The 17,886-nt window shown below is 54.4% G+C and overlaps 1 protein-coding gene and 2 long non-coding RNA genes across 3 annotated transcripts; 2 read left to right on the top strand and 1 right to left on the bottom strand.

The window, feature by feature from the left end:
* The first annotated feature begins 8 nt into the window (after positions 1-8).
* On the top strand, positions 9-3,244 carry LOC123605265. Its single transcript, XR_006715691.1, has 4 exons — positions 9-264; positions 1,560-1,710; positions 2,030-2,160; positions 2,416-3,244. It is a non-coding gene; the product is annotated as an uncharacterized LOC123605265 (long non-coding RNA).
* A 2,146-nt stretch (positions 3,245-5,390) lies between these two features.
* LOC123605266 lies at positions 5,391-9,456 on the top strand. The gene is made up of 4 exons (XR_006715692.1): positions 5,391-5,404; positions 5,822-5,932; positions 7,737-8,407; positions 9,345-9,456. It is a non-coding gene; the product is annotated as an uncharacterized LOC123605266 (long non-coding RNA).
* On the bottom strand, positions 9,230-16,328 carry MRPL4 (mitochondrial ribosomal protein L4). The gene is made up of 9 exons (XM_045491854.1): positions 15,976-16,328; positions 15,824-15,890; positions 15,587-15,737; positions 13,610-13,661; positions 12,541-12,658; positions 11,541-11,647; positions 11,335-11,444; positions 11,180-11,256; positions 9,230-10,026 (listed from the first exon to the last, which is right to left on the bottom strand). Exons 1-9 carry the CDS (start codon positions 16,030-16,032, stop codon positions 9,881-9,883), a joined length of 885 nt encoding a protein of 294 aa, XP_045347810.1. The 5' UTR covers positions 16,033-16,328; the 3' UTR covers positions 9,230-9,880.
* Positions 16,329-17,886: the final 1,558 nt, after the last annotated feature.

The raw sequence follows: 17,886 nt of genomic DNA, 5'->3' as shown, positions 1-17,886 counted from the left end.
GAAACCTCGCGCCTTCCCCTCCGGAACGAGGGCTCCGGCATTTCCGGATTGAAAGGGTGCCGAGCCTAAGTCGCGTTGTCCCCCCTCGTTGGCCGCTGGAGCGCTGGAATTTCCAAACTGAAGCAACGAGGGGCGCGGCGGCCGGGCGAGCTCAGGGGGGGCTGCTCCCGGTGCGACAGGTTCGGTCCCGGGGCCGGGCTCACCGCGGTGCTGCGGTTCCGCTGCTCTAAGCGCTCTACGGAATACCGCCAACTACCCTGGACGGTAGGGACTGTTATTGTGCCCATTCCACAGAGGGGTAAACCGAGCCTCCGAGCGGCGAGGAGGTTCGAACTCGTCTGACTGTCCAGCGCATGCAGGCCTCTTTAACCGAGTGGACGATCATTCTTTAGGGTGGGGACCCAGGAATCTCTTCGGGGCACTCTCTGTCAAGGGTGCCCCTCCCCCAAGGGGCAAGCCCTTGCTCAGCTGACAGATTTCCCAAGAAGCGGCAGGAGCAAGCCTGGGCACATGCAAGGGTCCGCGAAACCATGGGGTGAGGACTCGAGACGTCATCACGTCCGGGGCCCTGCATCGCCCCCCCCCCCCCCCCCCCCCCCGCCAATGCCGCGGCCGCCCCCGCGGCCGCGCTTCTCCTTTCGGCCTCCGCCGCGGGGGCGTCTTTACAGCCTCCAGAAAAAGGAAGGAAGCCGCGTGGTCCTGACGCACCGAGGTCCCCGCTGCCGTCCCCAGGCCCCTCGGGGAAACTGAGGTAGCACACCTTGAATGGAGAGGGGGCGCTCGGACCCTTCCTTTCCACAGGGAAACAACTCCTACGCCCCGAAGTGGGGCGAGGAGAGGAGGCGGCCAAACTCCAAGCGCTGCACCTGGCTCTTGAACTCTGGGCGCCAGCGGTAAATTGTGCGGATATTTGCTGGGGCTAGTTCCATTAGGAAGGGGCGTGGGGGGAGGGATTGTGTCTATAGACCGCCGCCGCGCCCCCCACCCCAAGGCCACGGCCTACGCGTGTGACCCCAAGGCTTGGCATCTACCACGTCGAGGCTGGGGGCCCTGGGGTCTCCCAGCGCTTAGCCACGCCGCCTAAGACTTCCTGTTGTGGGATGCGCGCCGCGTCGCCATGGAGACCTCTGAGGGGCCAGGGAGGTCGCGCAGCAGAAGGGGAAGGGAGGGAGCCCAGGGGACGTTCGAGCCCTTCCTTCGGAGGATAGGGCTTCGAGTCACTCATCAGCTAGAAAAGCATCCCTTCTCCTGCCCTGATGATTCCTAAGGGATTTCCACGGGGATCTTCCTACGCGGGGTGTGGTGGGTGCTGAAATCCCTCCCCGAACTGTCTGGGCAAAGGTGCAGGGTAGGACCAGGGACCCCCCAAGCCTCGAAGGGACTGGGAAAATCCTGTGCGGGAGGGAGAGGGGGGGTTATTTTCCGGCGGATTTTTCTCGGGCTTTCCGCAATGGGTCTCTGGACTTTGGTCCACAGTGCGCGGGCGGCGAGCTCCCCCGCGCGGCCCAAGTCTTCCTTGCAGCCATAAAAGCGCGGTTCTTTCGGATCTCTCCCGACAGGCCCTGCGGTGTTCAGTGGGTGCCTGCTGTGATAGGAATCCTTCCAAGAGCTGGCGACAGGGCAGTGATGAGGAAAGACAAACATTTCGTCATTGTGCAGAGATGGTTTCAACGGCGGGGACCGATAAGAAACAAAAATAAAATATATGGGGTGAGTGTTGGTGATTAGTGCTGAGAGGAAATAGAATAGGAGGGGTAGGGAATGTGAGGGTTAATGAACTGTTAAGTAGAGTACTGAGAAGGCGACATTTGAGCAAAGACACGGGAAAGTGAGGAGGCTCCTGTGACAATATCAGAGAGGGAACGTACCAGACAGAGAGTGCTGAATGTGCAAAGGCCCTGAGGTAGGGACAGCCTGGAGGCCCATATGACTGGAGTGCAGTAAGGAGGGGAGGAGGAAACGAGGGCAGGGAGGAGATGGTGCCCGGCATGCTTGTCAGTCTGCAGAGGACTTTGGCTTTTCTTCCCAGTGAGGTGGGAGCCATGGAGGAGGGACAGCCCCAGCTCCAGTGTTTACAGGCACCCTCCTGAGACAGCAGGAGCTATGTCCCAGGGCCAGGGAGGACAGGAGGCCAGAGAGGAGGTGACTACTCTAGTCGAGGTGGGTAATAATGGGCCCTTGCTCTGGGCAGTGCCATCGGAGAAGTGATCTGACATCCGTTTTGGTGGCAAGGTCAACTGTGCTTGCTGGGACATGAGGACAGAGCGGAGTTAAGAATGACTTCTTGGTTCTGGCCTGGTCCCCTGGGAAGACGGAGAGCCATTTCCTGAGATGAAGATGGGGTGGTAATGGGGGCCAGGGTAGTGAGAGGAGCGTCCACCTCCTGGTCTCACATTTCCTTTGTGTTCCCTCTAGGAAAAGGAAAGCGGAGGCTCCCCAGCCCTTCGCCGAAGTTGCCAGGAAGGGCAAGGCTTCCTCCCGGGTGCCAGGCAGTCTTGGGCAGTCCAGTGAGTGGACCCACTACAGACTAGAGGCCGCGGACTCATGTCCCGCTTTGTGGCCTGGCCCCTGTTCTCCCTTCACTCTGAGCTGTGGCGTGGCCACCCCGCCCTTCCTGGCAGCTTCAGTGAATTTCTTTTGTCCCCGAGCATTCTGAACATGCTGTTCCTCTAGCCCAGAATTTCCTTCCCACCGCTTTTACAGGAGGTTCTCAGAGTATTTCATCCACAAGGTTGTGACAGAAGGAGGAGCAGATTGGGGTTTGGATCCAGGCTCTGACAACTTAGCGGCTGTTTTAGTGGACGTTCTCCCCAAAAGCAGCCCCTGGAACCAAACTTGGTGTTCTGGCAGTTTATACCTGGGATGGGGGTTTGGGGGGAGTCGGGGAAGGCAACCAGGAAAGCTGTGGGTTAGTATGGAGACCTCCTTTGGGGGCCACTGTGGTTCAGTCTCACTGAGGAACCCCTTGGAGATGGGCGGACTTTTTACGCCAATCCTGTGCCTCGCTGGCTGGGTCGAAGCTCCTCCAGGAAGGTCAGCTCCCTAATACTTCATTATTCCATATGTACATTTCTATTCATTTATTTAAACAGTTTTTGGTCACCGGGCTGTCCATCGCATCCCAGGACCTATTTACCTTGTAACCGGAAGTTTGTACCCTTTGACCCGCTTCACCCATTTCCCCCACCCCCTGCCTCTGGCAACCACCAATCTGTTCTGTATGTAAATTCAGGTGTTTCTTTTGTTTTGCTTTAAAGTTGATTTATTTATTTTGAGAGAGAGGGCGGGGCGTAGAGAAAGAAGCCCAGGCAGGCTCCACCCTGAGAACAGAGCCCGATGCAGGATCACACAAAGCACGGGAATCTGACCAGAGCTGAAATGGGACGCTTAACCAGCTGAGCCACACAGGTACTCCTCAAGTGGTTTGTTTTTGCTGTTGTTTTGTTGTTGTTGTTGTTTTTAAGATTCCACATATAAGTGAGGTCACGCAGTATTTGTCATTCTCTAACCTATCTCACTTAGCGTGATGACCTCAAGGTCCATCTGTGACGTAGAAAATGGCAAGATTTCCTTCTTTCTATGGACGAATAGTATTCCGTTGTGTATATGTGTGTGTATACACTTATATGTATACGCATATATACGCATATTATATGTCAGTTATATATGTGTATACATATTTATGTGTGTGTGCGTATGTATATAGTATATATCTATATCTATGTATCTATATCTATCTATATATATCCGTTCATACACTGATGGACATTTAGGTTGTTTCCATGTCTTGGGTATTGTAAATAATGCAGTAACATAGGGGTGTAGATATCTTTTCAAGATACTGATTTTGTTTCCTTCAGATAAATATCCAGAAGTCAAATTGGTCGATCATATGGTAGTACTATTTTTTTTAATTTAATATTTATTTATTTTCGAGAGAGAGAGAGAGAGTGTGAGCTGGGGAAGGGGCAGAGAGAGGGAGACACAGAATCCGAAGCAGACTCCAGGCTCTGAGCTGTCAGCACAGAGCCCGACACGGGGCTCACACCCACAAGCCATGAGATCATGACCCGAGCCTAAGTCGGACGCTAGAATGACTGAGCCACCCAGACACCCCGGTAGTACTATTTTTAATTTGGGGGGAAACCCACAATACTAGTTTTCAAAGTGGCTATACCAATTTACATTTATATGCTGTGTGTGTGTGTATATATATATATACATATATGTATATATGTATATATATATGTGTGTATATATGTGTGTGTATATATATATATTTGAGACAAATTCACAATACAAAACTTACTTTTTGCCCTTTAAAAATTTTCCTGTGTATTCACAATCTTGTACAACCAGTATATGATTCTGGAATATTTCCATCACCATCCCCAAAAACCTGGTACCTCCCAATCCTCTCTCCTCTCAGCCCCTGGCAACCACTAATCTGCTGTCTCTATGGGCTTGCACATTCTGGACATTTCCTATCAGTGGAATCACACACTACGTGGCCTTTTGCGTTTGGACTCTTTCCCTTAGCATAATGTTCGTGATGTTTAGCATAACGTGTCGTCCATGTTGTAGCATGTATTAATACGTTTTCCTTTTTTTAAATTTAAATTTAAGTTTTTTTATTAAGTGGGCTCCACGCCCACTTAAGAGTCGGACTCAACCAACTGAGCCCCCCAGGCGCCCCTATACTGAATTTCTTTTTAGGGCTGGATAATATTGCGTTGTATGGAGATAGGACCTTTGCTTTATTCATTCACCAGCTGATGGACATTTGGGTTGTTTCTCCCTTTTGGCTACCCTGAATCATGCTGCTATGCACGTTCATGTGCAAGTGTTGGTATGAAAATTTTTTCAGTCCTTTCGGGAATATACTTAGACGTGCAGTTGCTGGGGGGAGCGCCTGGGTGGCTCGGACGGTTGAGGGTCTGACTTTGGCTCAGGTCATGATCTCGCGGTTTGTGAGTTCGAGCCCCACATCGGGCTCTGCGCTGACAGCCCGGAGCCCGGAGCCTGCTTCGGATTCTGTGTCTCCCTCTCTCTCTGCCCCATCCCTGCTCATGCTCTGTCTCTCTGTCTCTGTCTCTCAAAAATAAATAAACGTTAAAAAAATTTTTTTTAGAATTCTACTTTCTGCACATCCTCATCAATACTATTGTCTGTTTTTAATTTTTTTTTTTTTTTTACATTTTATTTATTTTTGAGAGAGAGAGACAGAGCACAAGTGGGGGAGAGGCAGAGAGAGAAGGAGACACAGAATCTGAAGCAGGCTCCAGGCTCTGAGCTGGCAGCACAGAGTCCCGACGGGGGGCCTGAACCCACAAACCACGAGATCGTGACCTGAGCCGAAGTGGGACGCTCAACTGACTGAGCCACCCAGGCACACTGGCATCCAGTAACTGACATTTTAGGGATTCCTGTATTTTGCCCCCATTTTCTGTTTTGTGATTACTGTTATTATTGCCATCCTAATGGGGTAGGGGGAAGTGATGTATCATTGTGGGTCCCCAGTCCTTCTGACCTGCCCAGCAGACAAACCCACCATGGTCCTGCGGCACTGACGGTTGGGGGGAGTGCGTGGGACAGCAGGTGTCAAGGGTTGTGGTCAGGATGCTGACAGCCCCTGTCATAAGCTGTGACCTTGGGCAAGCCCCTTCCCCTGGTTGCGCCTTGATGGCCTCAGCTGTAGAATGGGATGGTAACCCAAACCTCAAAGGGCGGCCATGGGGTTCCGCTAACACAGTGTGGGTGCAGCGCCTGACGAGCACAGAGCCAGAACGGGTAGTAGCAGTCGCTGTGTCTGTTTCATTAGGACTCAGCTCTGAGAATCTCGCCTCCAACTTCCCAGGCAGAAATACACATTTCCTCTGTGTTGCCACCGATCTGGTCGATACATCACATTTCGTCCTCGCAGCCCTAGCTGGTAAGGCAGAAATTCATGTTGTTGACATCTCAGTCAAAACACAACTTGGCTTCCTCTTTCGCCCCTTTATTCTGTGGTGGAACCTTGCCCCACCCCCTGGCTGAGAATTCTGCCCGGGACTCAGGCTCAAGTCAGTGGCATAGTCACATCTCTGAACTTGGCTCAACGTTGGATGGGAGCCCCCTCCAGGCTGGAGGCCTCGGTTGGGGGTGGGGGGAAAGGGTCTGGTCTCTCTGCTGTCGACTCTTCTGTCTGCCTCGCCCCTTCTCACTAGCCTTTGGATCCCTCCTGCCTGGGTGGGGATATGGCAGCTGGTGGCTTCGCCCTCTTTGGATGACCCAGCAGTGCGTTAACTTTAATCCACTCCTGGTGGATTGGTGGGTATGTGTTTGGGAGGAGGTGCTCTGAGGCTTTCTTTCCTAGACACCCTTTCACTGGAGTGGGGACATCTTTGGTCTGGTTGTGGCCCTTCCCTCATCCCCACCCAGTGGGCCTCCGTGCCGACCCCCAATAAGTAGACACCCTAAATCCACCATCAAAGCTGCCTGCCTTTCGCCCCTGTGTTTCCGGGGAGTCTGATCCCAGCCCCAGGGGCTCGATTTTGCTTTCAGTTTCCTTCTTTCTCTCTCTCTTTCTTTCTCTCTCTCTTTCTCTCTCTCTTTCTTTATTTTTTTTTATGTTTATTTTTTTTTATGTTTTTTTTTAACGTTTATTTATTTTTGAGACAGAGAAGGACAGAGCATGAACAGGTGAGGGGCAGAGAGAGAGGGAGACACAGAATCTGAAACAGGCTCCAGGCTCCGAGCTGTCAGCACAGAGCCCGACACGGGGCTCGAACTCACGGACCGTGAGATCATGACCTGAGCTGAAGTCGGACGCTTAACCAAGTGAGCCCCCCAGGCTCCCCCATCTCTCTCTCTCTCTTTTAATGTTTATTAGTTTTATTTATTTTTGAGAGAGAGAGAGAGAGAGCAGGGGAGGGGCAGGGAGAGAAAGGGAGAGAAAGAATCCTAAGCTGTCAGCACAGAGCCCCATGTGGGGCTCGATCCCACGATGCTGGGATCATGACCTGAGCCAAAATCAAGAGTTGGAGGTTCAAATGACTGAGTCACCCAGGCGCCCCTGTCTCTCTCTTTTCAGAAAGGCTTATTATAGAGAATTTCAAACACAGGCAATCATGGGTTCAACTGTCTCTCCTTCCTGCAAGGAAAAAGAAAAAAAAAAAAAAGCACTAATCCTCAGTATCTGGGAATGATTAAGATGAGGTTGGGGTGGGGGGGTGGTGGAACGAAGTCAACATGACTGGCGTCCTTATAAAAGGGGGGAATCTAAGGCGCCTGGGTGGCTCAGTCGGTTAAGCGTCCGACTTCGGCTCAGGGCGTGAACTCACAGTTTATGGGTTCGAGCCCCACACTGGGCTCTCTGATGTCAGCACTGAGCTTCGGATCCACCCTCCCCTGCTCGTGCACATTAGGTAAACATTAAAAAAACGGGGTGGGGGGGGGTGGTGCCCAGGGGCACCTGAGTGTCTCAGTTAAGTGTCTGACTCTTGGCTTTGGCTCAAGTCGTGATCTCACGGTTCATGAATTCGAGCCCCACGTCGGGGTCCACGCTGACAGTGCAAAGCCTGCTTGGGCTTCTCTCTCCCTCTCTCTCTGCTCCGCCCCCCCCATATAAATACATAAACAAAATAAATAAACTAAAAAGGAGAAACCTGGACACATACACAGAGACATTGCCACTCGAAGATGAGGGCAGACCTTGGAATGACTACCAGCCATGTAACGTCAAGGTTTGCCAGCAGACGCCCAGAAGCCAGGGGAAGGAAGAGGTTGGGACAGACTCTCCCTGACAGCCTCAGAAGGAATCAACCCTGCCGACACCTTGATCTTAGATTCCTAGCTTCTAGAACCATGAGACAGTACATTTCTGTTGTTTCACCTCCCCCAGGCTGTGGTACTTGGTTAAGACAGTGCTGGAAAACTAATGTGTACCTATTCATACTGCCTCCTGATTATTGGAAAGCGCGTTTTAGTTATCGGATTTTCTGTGTTTGTTTGTTTTTTTTTCCTTTTTTTAATGTTTAGTTTCGAGAGAGAGACAGAGACAGAGCACGAGCAGGGAAGGGGCAGAGAGAGCGAGAGGGAGACACAGAATCCGAAACAGGCTCCAGGCTCCAAGCTCTGAGCTGTCAGCGCAGAGCCCAGGCGCCCCAATCAGGTCGTTTTCCTAATGCCTTTTTCCATCCTTGGTCTGGCTGGGGTCTCCGGTGTGGCGGGACAGGTTCTGACCCTTCTTTTCACAGTCTATGTGGGCAGAGGTTGGCCTTGCTGTGGCCTGACCGCTGCAAGGTAGATAACTCCACGGCCTTACTTGTAGCTAGAAAGATCTAGAGTAGTCTGGGCACCGTCAGAACAGCTGGGTCTTACTCGAAGCCTCGTGTCCCCGCGTGGCCGGCCAGACGCGCAGGGAGAGGTAGGTTAACAGTTTGGCTTTGGCCCAAGCAATGTTTTCCCACCCGCCCTCTGCACCCCTTCTTAACTACTGGCTCCAAGTGGCTTTTTTACTTAGTCAAATCTGGTGCTTTAAGGGATCAAAGTTTGTATCCGCAGAGGATTTTCAAAGAATGTGTTATGAGCTCTGAAGGCACTCCCTAGAGAGGCATTCCAGAGATGTTTTTGGCCAGGGGCAGCCCAGCCCATGGGTGGTCACCGCGGCCACCTGGCCTGGCCGGGCCTACATCCACAGGTGGCAGTTCTGGAGAACTTTAAAGAGATTGACCACATCGCAGTCTGTGTTGGGACTGTTTTTAAAGATTAACTGGGGGAGCAAACAGCAGACTCAAGAGTTAGGATACCGGTTTGGGGGCGGTGCTTGGGTGGCTCAGTCTGTTAACTGTCCAACTCAGGTCATGATCTCACCGTTCGTGGGCTCGAGCCCCGCGTTGGGCTCTGTGCTGACAGCTTGGAGCCCGGAGGCTGCTTCGGATTCTGTGTCTCTCTTTCTCTGCCCCTTACCCGCTTGCGCACTCTCTCATGACAATAAGTAAACATTAAAAAAGGGGGGGGGGCCTGGATGGCTCAGGTGGTTAAGTGTTTGACTCCTGGTTACTGCTCAGGTCATGATCTCGTGGTTGGTGGGTTCGAGCCCCACACTGGGCTGTACGCGGAGTGTGGAGCCTGCTTCAGATTCTCTCTCTCTGCCCTTTCCCTGCTCGTGCTTTCTCTCTCAAAATAAGGAAATAAAACTTAAAAAAATTTTTTTTAAATAGAAGAGAAAAAAGCATTAGGATACTGGTTTGGTGTTTAAAAAAAAACGTGTTTATTCACTCATTTACAGACCACATGGATTCAGACTCTGCTTAGGGGAAATCATTATGACGACAGCTCAGGTCTGCACTTCCCATTTTTAGATCCGGTTTTTAGACTCAAACCCACTGCTTGGCATGAAGGACCATGACCAATGGCACCACAAACCCCATCAGGGACATGAATTCTTGGTGCCAGTGCTTGGGAATGGGGACGCACCAGGAGCGGGCTCCTAATGACAGCAGCGCCCCTGGTTTCTCGAGTCTGAGTCGCCCTGGGAAAGTTGACTGTGTCACTGCTATCGACAGCCCTGAGGTTGTCCCCAGGAGAGGTACCCAGCAGCGCCTAGCACTCCGGAAATAAAATTGATCTTAAAAATGAAAGAGAAAATGGGGGCCAAAGTTCAGTCGGGCTGTCTGCCAAGTCGCCTCTTCCTGGTAGTGACACCGCTCAGCCACTCTGTGTGGCCTTCAGCTTCCTACTGGGATGGGGGGGTTGGGGTGGTGCGGCTCTGCCCTCACGGGGTGGGCACGAGGCTCCCAGGCCTGCCGGCGGCTTGGCCCGGCTCAGAGCAGGCGCCCGCGTGGAGCGGTCCAGGGAGAGGGCGGCCGATGGGCCCTGAGGTGCACAGGGTCACGGCTCAGGGGAAGTCCCGGTAGGGCAGGCGGAAGGGGTAGAGGGGCGTGTAGCGGGAGTCATGCCAGAGCAGCTTCTCCTCCAGGAAGGCGACCGTCCGCAGGGTCAGGACCAGGGTCTGGTGTTTGAGCATGCTGTGCACGTTCAGGCCTAGGGGGCGGGGGGAGAGGTGCAGTCGAGGCTGGGCTGCCCTGCCGCACCCGGGGCCCCTTTCCCTCCCGTATTCCCCTACTATAGAGGCACCATGGTCTGGCGTGGGGTCACGAATCTTGCAGTCTAGCTGCTCACTGATGGCAAGACCCCGGGCAAGGGACTGTCCTCAGCCCAACTTGTCATCGAGAGCCTCCTGCGTGCCTGGCCCTGCCCTGCGCTCGGGCTGTGATTCCCACCTCGCGCTGGGAGGCACTGACCATAACCACAGCAGATAACAATGTACTGCGGGAGGCCTGTGCGCCTGCGGTTAGTCGGGAGGTGGAGGGGGTGGGGAGGGGGGATGGCCAGGGCAGGGAGAGGATGGGGCAAGTCGTGCGGGATCCTGTGGGCCTCGGGAAGAACTTGGGCTTTGACCCAGAGGGAGGTGGGACCCGGAGAGGGCTGGGGGCAGAGGCGGGAGGAGCTGGACTCAGGTCGCACGGGCGCCCTCTGGTGGCCGCAGGGGGAGAACACAGCGTGGAACGGAGCAGGAACCCGGGACCAGGGCAGAGGTGACCCCGCCGGTCCAGGAGGGAGATGGGGGTGCTGGGTGGAAAGAAGTGGTCGAATTCTGGATATGTTTAAACTCAGAGCTGACAGGGGGAGGTAGCAGGGACGGGAGCAGGGGGTGATGGCATGTTCTGTGGCCTGAGCCACGGGAAGGAAGGAGTTCTCGTGCCAAGGTGCCTATGAGACCCCCACCCCCGACCCCGGAAGCAGCTGTCGGGGAGGCAGCCAGACCTCAATCAGGACACCAAGAGAGAGCTCTCGGGGCCGAGTCAAGGTAGTGACGGGTGGGATGGATCCCACCTCTCAGCCTCTCTGACTAAAGAGCCAGATGAGCAGAGCCGGCAGCCCTCACGCTTACTCTGTGCCGAGCACCAAGGCCCAAGTTGGGACAGACGCAACCTCAGAGCCTTTCCTTAAGGATGCCATTTTCCCGATGCTCCGTTTGGGCAAGCTGAGGGCTGGCTGGGGGAGGGTGGCCACTGCCCAAGGCCACTCAGCTGCTGAGTGAGTGGCAGGTATCGAACTTGAACTGGCCCATGGACTCTTGGGGGCCTGGCGGGGGGGGGGGGGGGGGGGCGGAGAACCAGGGTCCTCTGCTCACCGACGGCCGGGATCAGGTTGAAGGTCTTGAGCCCGGAGGTGGCGGCCACGGCGTTCTGAGGCATGTCCTCGTGTGCTCTGAAGCGGAGGCCAGAAGGTGAGCGCGGCAGAGGACAGCACCCAGCACCCCCACCCCCGCTCTCCCCGCACCCTCACACGTCCACCAGGAGCACGGAGTCCCCCCAGTGGCGGTAGCGGGCCAGCTCCGTCAGGTACTGGGGGTCCGAGGTGGGCAGCTCCAGGGAGTCCACGACGCGCAGGCAATCCTGTTGGGAAGAAAGGGCAGTCTGAGCCCCCCACGCTCAGCCCCCACAGCCCGCACCCTAGGACCCCCGCGGCCCCTGGCGGGATCGGGCCTGTACCTGGGCCAGCTTGACAGTCAGAGCCACCTTGAGGCCCTGCACCCGCACTTTCATGGGCAGCATGTAGTAGTAGCTCGTGGGGCCCCGGGGGCCGTGGGCAATGCCCCCTGCAGAGACAGAGGTGTGCGAACAGGTGAGGGCCCCCGCTGGGCTTGGGGGCAGAAATCGGTCACGGTGGCTGGTGTAGGGAGGCTGCCCGCAGGCAAACGGAACCGGCAAAGAGGACAGGGCCTCGGGTAGAGGTGGGGAGGGGATGTTGGATTGAGGATCACCTGGGACAGGTGACTGTGCCTCACTGGGCCTTGATTTCCTCAGCTGTCAAACCCTGAGTGAGGATCCTCTTCCGGGCCCTGGGAGTGCGGCAGGGAACAAGATGGACAGGAGCCCTGCCCTCATGTCATTCATATTCAGACACAGGCTCAACGGCAGAGGGAATCGGGGCTCTCTTTTCAGAGCAGCATGAGGAGTTGCTGGGGGTCGGGGGCCCAAAGGAGGTCAGGGAGGGCTTCCCGGGGAAGGCACAGCCCAAACACATCATAAGGATGAGAGGCATTGGCCACGGGAGGTGAGACAGGACACGGAATCAGCTGTGTCTGGTCAGAGAGGATGTGGAGGGACGGGGGGGGGGGGGGGGGGGGTCTGCAGGCACCTGTGCCTGGAATGCCAAGGTAGGGAGCTCAGACTTCCCACAAAGGCTACAAGGACTGGGAGGTTTAGGAAGAGCACCCTGGGTGCTGTGTGAAGTGTGGGCCACGAGAAGTGAGACGGGAGTTAGGGCCAAAAGGGGCTGTGGCCATAGTCTGATGAGAGACGCTAAGGCCAGAGCTGGGGAGGGCTGGGAAGGTGGACTCTCAGGTCTCTGATCCGCACATGGGCAGTGAGGTCCGTGGGCCTGAGTCCTGCTGCCCCTGCCCAGGTAGAAGGAGTGGGACTGATGAGAGATCACCCCAGATGTGTGCGCAGAATCACCCAGGGCCCCTCCCCTCCCTGCCCCGCTCACCTCCTCGCCAGATCGGGGAGCGGATGCTGCCATGCCTAGAACGCCCACTGCCCTTCTGTGGCCAGGGCTTCCGGCCCCCACCCTTCACCTCGGCCCTAGTCTTGGTCTTGGCGTAGCTCTGCGGGCACAAAGGGAGGAGAGGGTCAGGTTCCCGAGGCAGACACTGTCGCGGCTTAAAGGCACCAGGCCTGGGAATACAGCAGCCAGCCGGGCAGACTGGGGCTGCCGCTGGGGAGCCCGGCAGGAGGCACAGAGATTAGGGGGCCGGGACAAGCACACAGCACTTCGGGAGGGAGTGAAGGATAAAGAAATCAAGAGTTCCCTCATCCACTCCAGAATGTCAGCAGCCTCTCTGCTGCCTGGCACACAGCAGGCGCTCAGTAGTTTTTGAATGATTTCAATGTGGTGGCAACTGAAAGGAAGGTGTGGCAGAGGGAAAGGTGTGTGCAGAGGCTCGAGAAAATCAGGGAGAGGTATGGGGTGAGGGATTTCCAATGCCAGGCTGAAGACCTCATTTCTAGGACCAGGGTGGACCAGGGAGGAGGACTCACTAGATTTCTGAGATAAGCAGAAGGGAAACAAAGAGATCCTGATTGATAACGGCCTCTTCAATGCACTTGGCAAAAACTCCAAACTATTCACCGTTGCTCCTGCTGACCTCTGTGACCACACGAGGCCCCCTTCTGTCCCTGCCGCAGGACTTTTGCATGTGCCGCTCCCGTTAGCGCCACTGCCCCCCTTTACCTAGTTAGCACCTACTACGCACCCGAGGTTAAATGTCTCTTCCTCTGGGACGTCTTCCCTAATCATGTATTTACAGGCATGACTACTCGACTCAAGTTCACCTCTCCGACTAGACTACGAGTTTCGCGAGGATAGAGATCGTGCCTGTCCCGTCCACCAGCACAGTGTCTCATCTAATGCACAATGGGTGTTCAGAAAACACCTGGCAAGTAACCCATCGGCGAATGCTTCAGGAGAGAAGAGAAGGCCTGAGCCTAGCAGTCCAGGAGCTTCCCTTGGCCTCCCTCCCCCAGCCTCACCCCCCCCCTCCCCCCGGGGCACTCACAATTCTCTTGAAGTTCTTCTGCCAGATGGCAACCTGGTGCAAGATATCCATCCTGTGGAGAATGAACAGGATGTGAAAGGCCCCCCTCCAACTGAAGTCCTCGCCACCTCACGAGATGCAAACAGGGGCTCCTCCCTTCAGTGCCAGGGCCCTGTGTGATCCGCCCCCCCCCCCCCCCCCCCCCGCCCCGCCCCATCTCGCACCACCTCCAGGCCTGCTCCGTCTCCATTCTGTGAGATGGGGTCCAGCCTCCATGCCTTTGAGCTCGCTGTTCCCTCTGCCTGAAATGCTCTTCCCCTGGCTGGTCCCTTCTCGGCCCCAAACAACATCTCCGAGAGGAGCCTCCCTGCTAGGAAGAGGGCCACCTCTTCCTGCTTCTCGCAGTACCTTACTCTCTTCCTAGGCTCCCGACTTACTCATCGCCACCCTCTTTATGGGCTGCTTTGCCTCTCTAGCCCTGTGACCGCATTCAGTAGACACTGGTCACAGGCGTGGTCATCGAACGCCTAAAGTGTGGCCAGTGCCACGTGTTGCAATGACAATATTGTAGACGCAGCAGGTTAAAGAAAATAAATCGTTGTTTCTTCCTTTTTTTTTTTAAACGTGGCTACTAGCAAAATTTAAGTTATACGTGTGATTGACGTTACATGGCTACAGCGGACACGACTGCCAGGGTAGTCTGCCAGGGGTTGGCAAACTATGGCTAGTAGGCCAAATCTGGCCTGCTGCCTGTTCCTGTCAATATGTTTTACTGGAACACAACTCCACTTTTGCTTACAAACTGTCTGTGGCTGCTCCTGCGCTCCACCACAGAGATGACTAGTTGCCATGGGGACGTTATAGCCTGCAAAGCCTAAAATATTTTCCTATCTGGCCCTTCACGGGAGAAGTTTGCTGACCCCTGCTCCAGACTGTAAACAACACTGGCAACCTTGGCGCTCATTCACTGCTGTATTCCCAACACCTAGAATGGAATCTGGCACATAGCAGATGCTTCCTAAGTATTTATAGAATAAGCAAAATATGTTGTTTTTAATTTCTTTATTTATTTTGAGAGAGCGCACGGGGGGGGGGGGGGGGGGGGGACGGGGAGAGAGGGAGAGGGAGAGAGTGAGTGAGTATCCCAAGCAGGCTCTGCCCTTTCAGCGCAGAGCCCAACTCAGGGCTCAAACTCACGAACCGCGGGATCATGACCTGAGCGGAGATCAAGAGTTGGATGCTTCACCAACTGAGCCACCCAAGTGCCCCATGTTGTTTTAAATTTAATTTTGTCACCCTCTACTAGATTGAGACTTTGAGACTCTGGAAAAGTAGGGGGCAAACCATACCGATACCAGTAATAGTAATAAATAAACAGCACTTATCATGTGGCAGATATGATGCACTTCAGAGGTATCATATGCTTTGGCAGGCCATAACCCAGCCCAAGGAGTCGGTCCACACACGGTTGAGATCCTGGCTCTAAATCCTACACGCCGTGTGAGACGCCAAGCAAATTTCTTAACCTGTCTGTGCTCTCAGTTTTCTTATCTACAAAGCAAGAATAACTGAACCTAGGGTTGCTATGATGGTCTGCTTAACCAAACTGCAAATAGGCTATTCCAGGCACATAGAAAGGGCTTAACCATCGTCCTGCTCATTTTTACAAAACTCAATTAACAGCAACGATAATCAGTGTATCTATAGAACTTCTGCTGTGCCAGAATTAACTCGCTTCATCATCACAGCAAACTCTTGAGGTTTCACAGAATGGGGACACTGAAGCATGAGAGGGGAAGGCAGGATTTGAACTCAGTCACTTAACTCCTCGGAGATGTTACCTCTTAGATCTCAACCTCACACAACTCTGTAGCTGGGAAAATCATCATATCCCCCTTTGGCAGGTGGAAAAACCGAGGCTCGAGCCCAGATCATCCTGATTCCTAAAGCCCCGCGTCTCATCCCTCTGGCACTCAGTTCACCATTTCACTCACTCACCTGGGCGCCGTGGAGAAAACGTCGGGGTGCAGTTCGGCCAGACCCACACGCTCCTGCTGGTAGCCCCGCAGGGACTCCACCCAGGCCTGCACCGGACGCCGGGTCGCGGGGACCGGGAGCTCGCACCTGCGCAGCACAGGCGTCTGGGGACCTGAAGCGATTGGGAAGTCGAGGGTCAGGACCGAGCGTCAGGGCTCCCGGTCGCCGCCCCTCCTAGGGCGACCCTGACAACCTCACCCGCGCTAACTACTGCCTCTGGCTTCGCCACCGGGTGCACTGCCTCTTCCGCCAGCGCGTTCAGGCCCTGTAAACCATGCACGAGAGTGAACGACGACGCCCGGAACCGCCAACTTTTGTCCTCCCATCCCGTCCCCAGTCTCGGGCCTCACCCGGCAGCCGGTGGGCCGAAGCCAGGCCCGCGCCCCGGCCCGCACTAGCTGCAGCATTGTCCCGCAGCTCCCCACGCGGAGAGGTCACGGCTTCTCTGCGTGTGCGCGACGCCCGGTGATGACATCACTCCCGCGACACCGCCCACCTCGCTCGGCTCGGCGCTGAAAAGCTGAGTGTGCAAGAGCGAAGACGGCGGGGCCTGGCCCGGCGTGCCTCCATCTCCGCCCCAAGACTAATCCCCAAGCCCCAACTTTCACGCCTGGCCTAAAGGACCCTCTGCGACCCCTGGAAACGCGACTTGCGGCAAATAGCCGCGCCCCCTGCACACGCCCAGCTCTTCTTTGGGGTCCCGCCCCCTAAGAGCAGGAATCCAGCCAATGAGACCTCCGCGCCGAAAGGCACCCTCCTCGTTCAGCCAATGAACGTTAAGCCTGGCAAAGTGGCCCCGCCTATGGCTGGGCGGTTCTGGGGCAGGCTTTAAGAGAACATGACCAATAACCGTTACCCTTTTGGTGTCGGTCACGCCCTCCATGCCTCTCCGCGTCCCCTGTATCTTCCTAGAATTTCTGAGGTGGTTTTGGGGTTTCCGATAACGTGCTTTTGTGTGTTTAAGTGCAGGGCCTTATCTCCCACAGAAAGCTCTTAGGACTGAGCCTGTGGGACCGTGCCTCTCCTCTCAGATCCCCCAGAGCAGGGGTATGTTCCCTCTCAAACCAAAGATTAGGTCTGTCTTCTCCGCCTCCTAGGCCAGGGTGCGGTCCACTGTCAGACCACTCTCCGAAAACAGAGCGAAGTGGGGAGTCCGCAGATCCTGGATTCCCTCCCTAGTTGCGCATCCTTAACAATCGAAACGCAAATGTTCATTTTTAGGTTCTTGGCCACTTTCCCCGCGCGACCTCCAGAGGGCGTCACGAACCCCTCGCTTCGCTGCCTCGCCAAGTTTGAACACCCGGCTGCCAGGGTGCCCTGGACCAGGAGGGGAGCTCAGTGGCCTAGAACGTGGTCTGGGAGCCAACCTCAGTTTCCTCATCTGGAAAATGGAGAGGTCGTGAGACTTCAATGAAATGTTGAAGGCCAAGCCCTCCATGCCTCGCACAAAGTGAACACTTAAAGGGGTATTATTATTGTTGTTATTATTGTTATTGAAGGTAAGGTTTGTCATCAAAACAAGGCAAGAGCCAAGGCAGGGATGAGGGGGACCCCGGAAGACTTGAATGCTGTGCTAAAGATGTGGGCGCCTTTTTTTCTTTTTTTTGCATCTGATATATATCATAGATATTTTTGTGTAATAGCAACAAAAATTTACAATGTATTTCATTGTGTACTTTATCCCTGCTAGAATAATTGTGGATGTGAGTTTAAAGCTCCACCCACCTTGTAATTGAAAAAGGTCTTTAAATCCTTCATGTTGTAGAATTTTATTCATTCATTTTGTGTTTGTGTAGGTGACTCACACACCGGGTAAAGAAAATGTGAACAATTACAAGAGTATAACTAGAATGAAATGTCTCCTCCAATCTCTGACCTCTGCCCCTCCCTGTTCTCTCCCAAAAGCCGCTACTACAGCTATGTGTCTCCTCCCAGAACCAGTTTATGATTTCAAAGGCAGATTTACAAGTCTGTCCTCTGCCAGGAAGTTTGGGTTTCATGTAGCAAACGATGGAACAGTACTTAGTTGCTTAATGATTTATTAGGCACCTACTGTGTACTGTGTAGGTAAATCCAGCAGACATTAAGATACAGTGCAGTGCAGAAGACTGAAGAATCGAAACAGGGGAAGGAAGATCTACAGGGTCTGTGGAAGCCCAGAGGAAGAACTCTTCACCCCTGGGGGCAGGGATCTCAGAGGTGAATTCCCTAAAGCTGTAACCTGAGAGCTAAGGTTTGAGGGTCCATCAGGAGTTCATCCA

Source organism: Leopardus geoffroyi, chromosome A2 (assembly GCF_018350155.1).
Source record: "Leopardus geoffroyi isolate Oge1 chromosome A2, O.geoffroyi_Oge1_pat1.0, whole genome shotgun sequence".
NCBI lineage: Eukaryota > Metazoa > Chordata > Mammalia > Carnivora > Felidae > Leopardus > Leopardus geoffroyi.
This window is presented reverse-complemented; position numbering and strand designations above follow the sequence as displayed.

Excerpts from the sequence above, each read along its gene's own strand:
- MRPL4 (XM_045491854.1), bottom strand. The coding sequence starts at position 16,032 with ATGCTGCAGCTAGTGCGGGCCGGGGCGCGGGCCTGGCTTCGGCCCACC. Across the intron at positions 11,257-11,334 it reads TCCGTGCTCCTGGTGGACGT|AGCACACGAGGACATGCCTC; the intron begins GTGAGGGTGCGG and ends CCTCCGCTTCAG. Across the intron at positions 10,027-11,179 it reads CAACCTGATCCCGGCCGTCG|GCCTGAACGTGCACAGCATG; the intron begins GTGAGCAGAGGA and ends CCCGCCCCCTAG.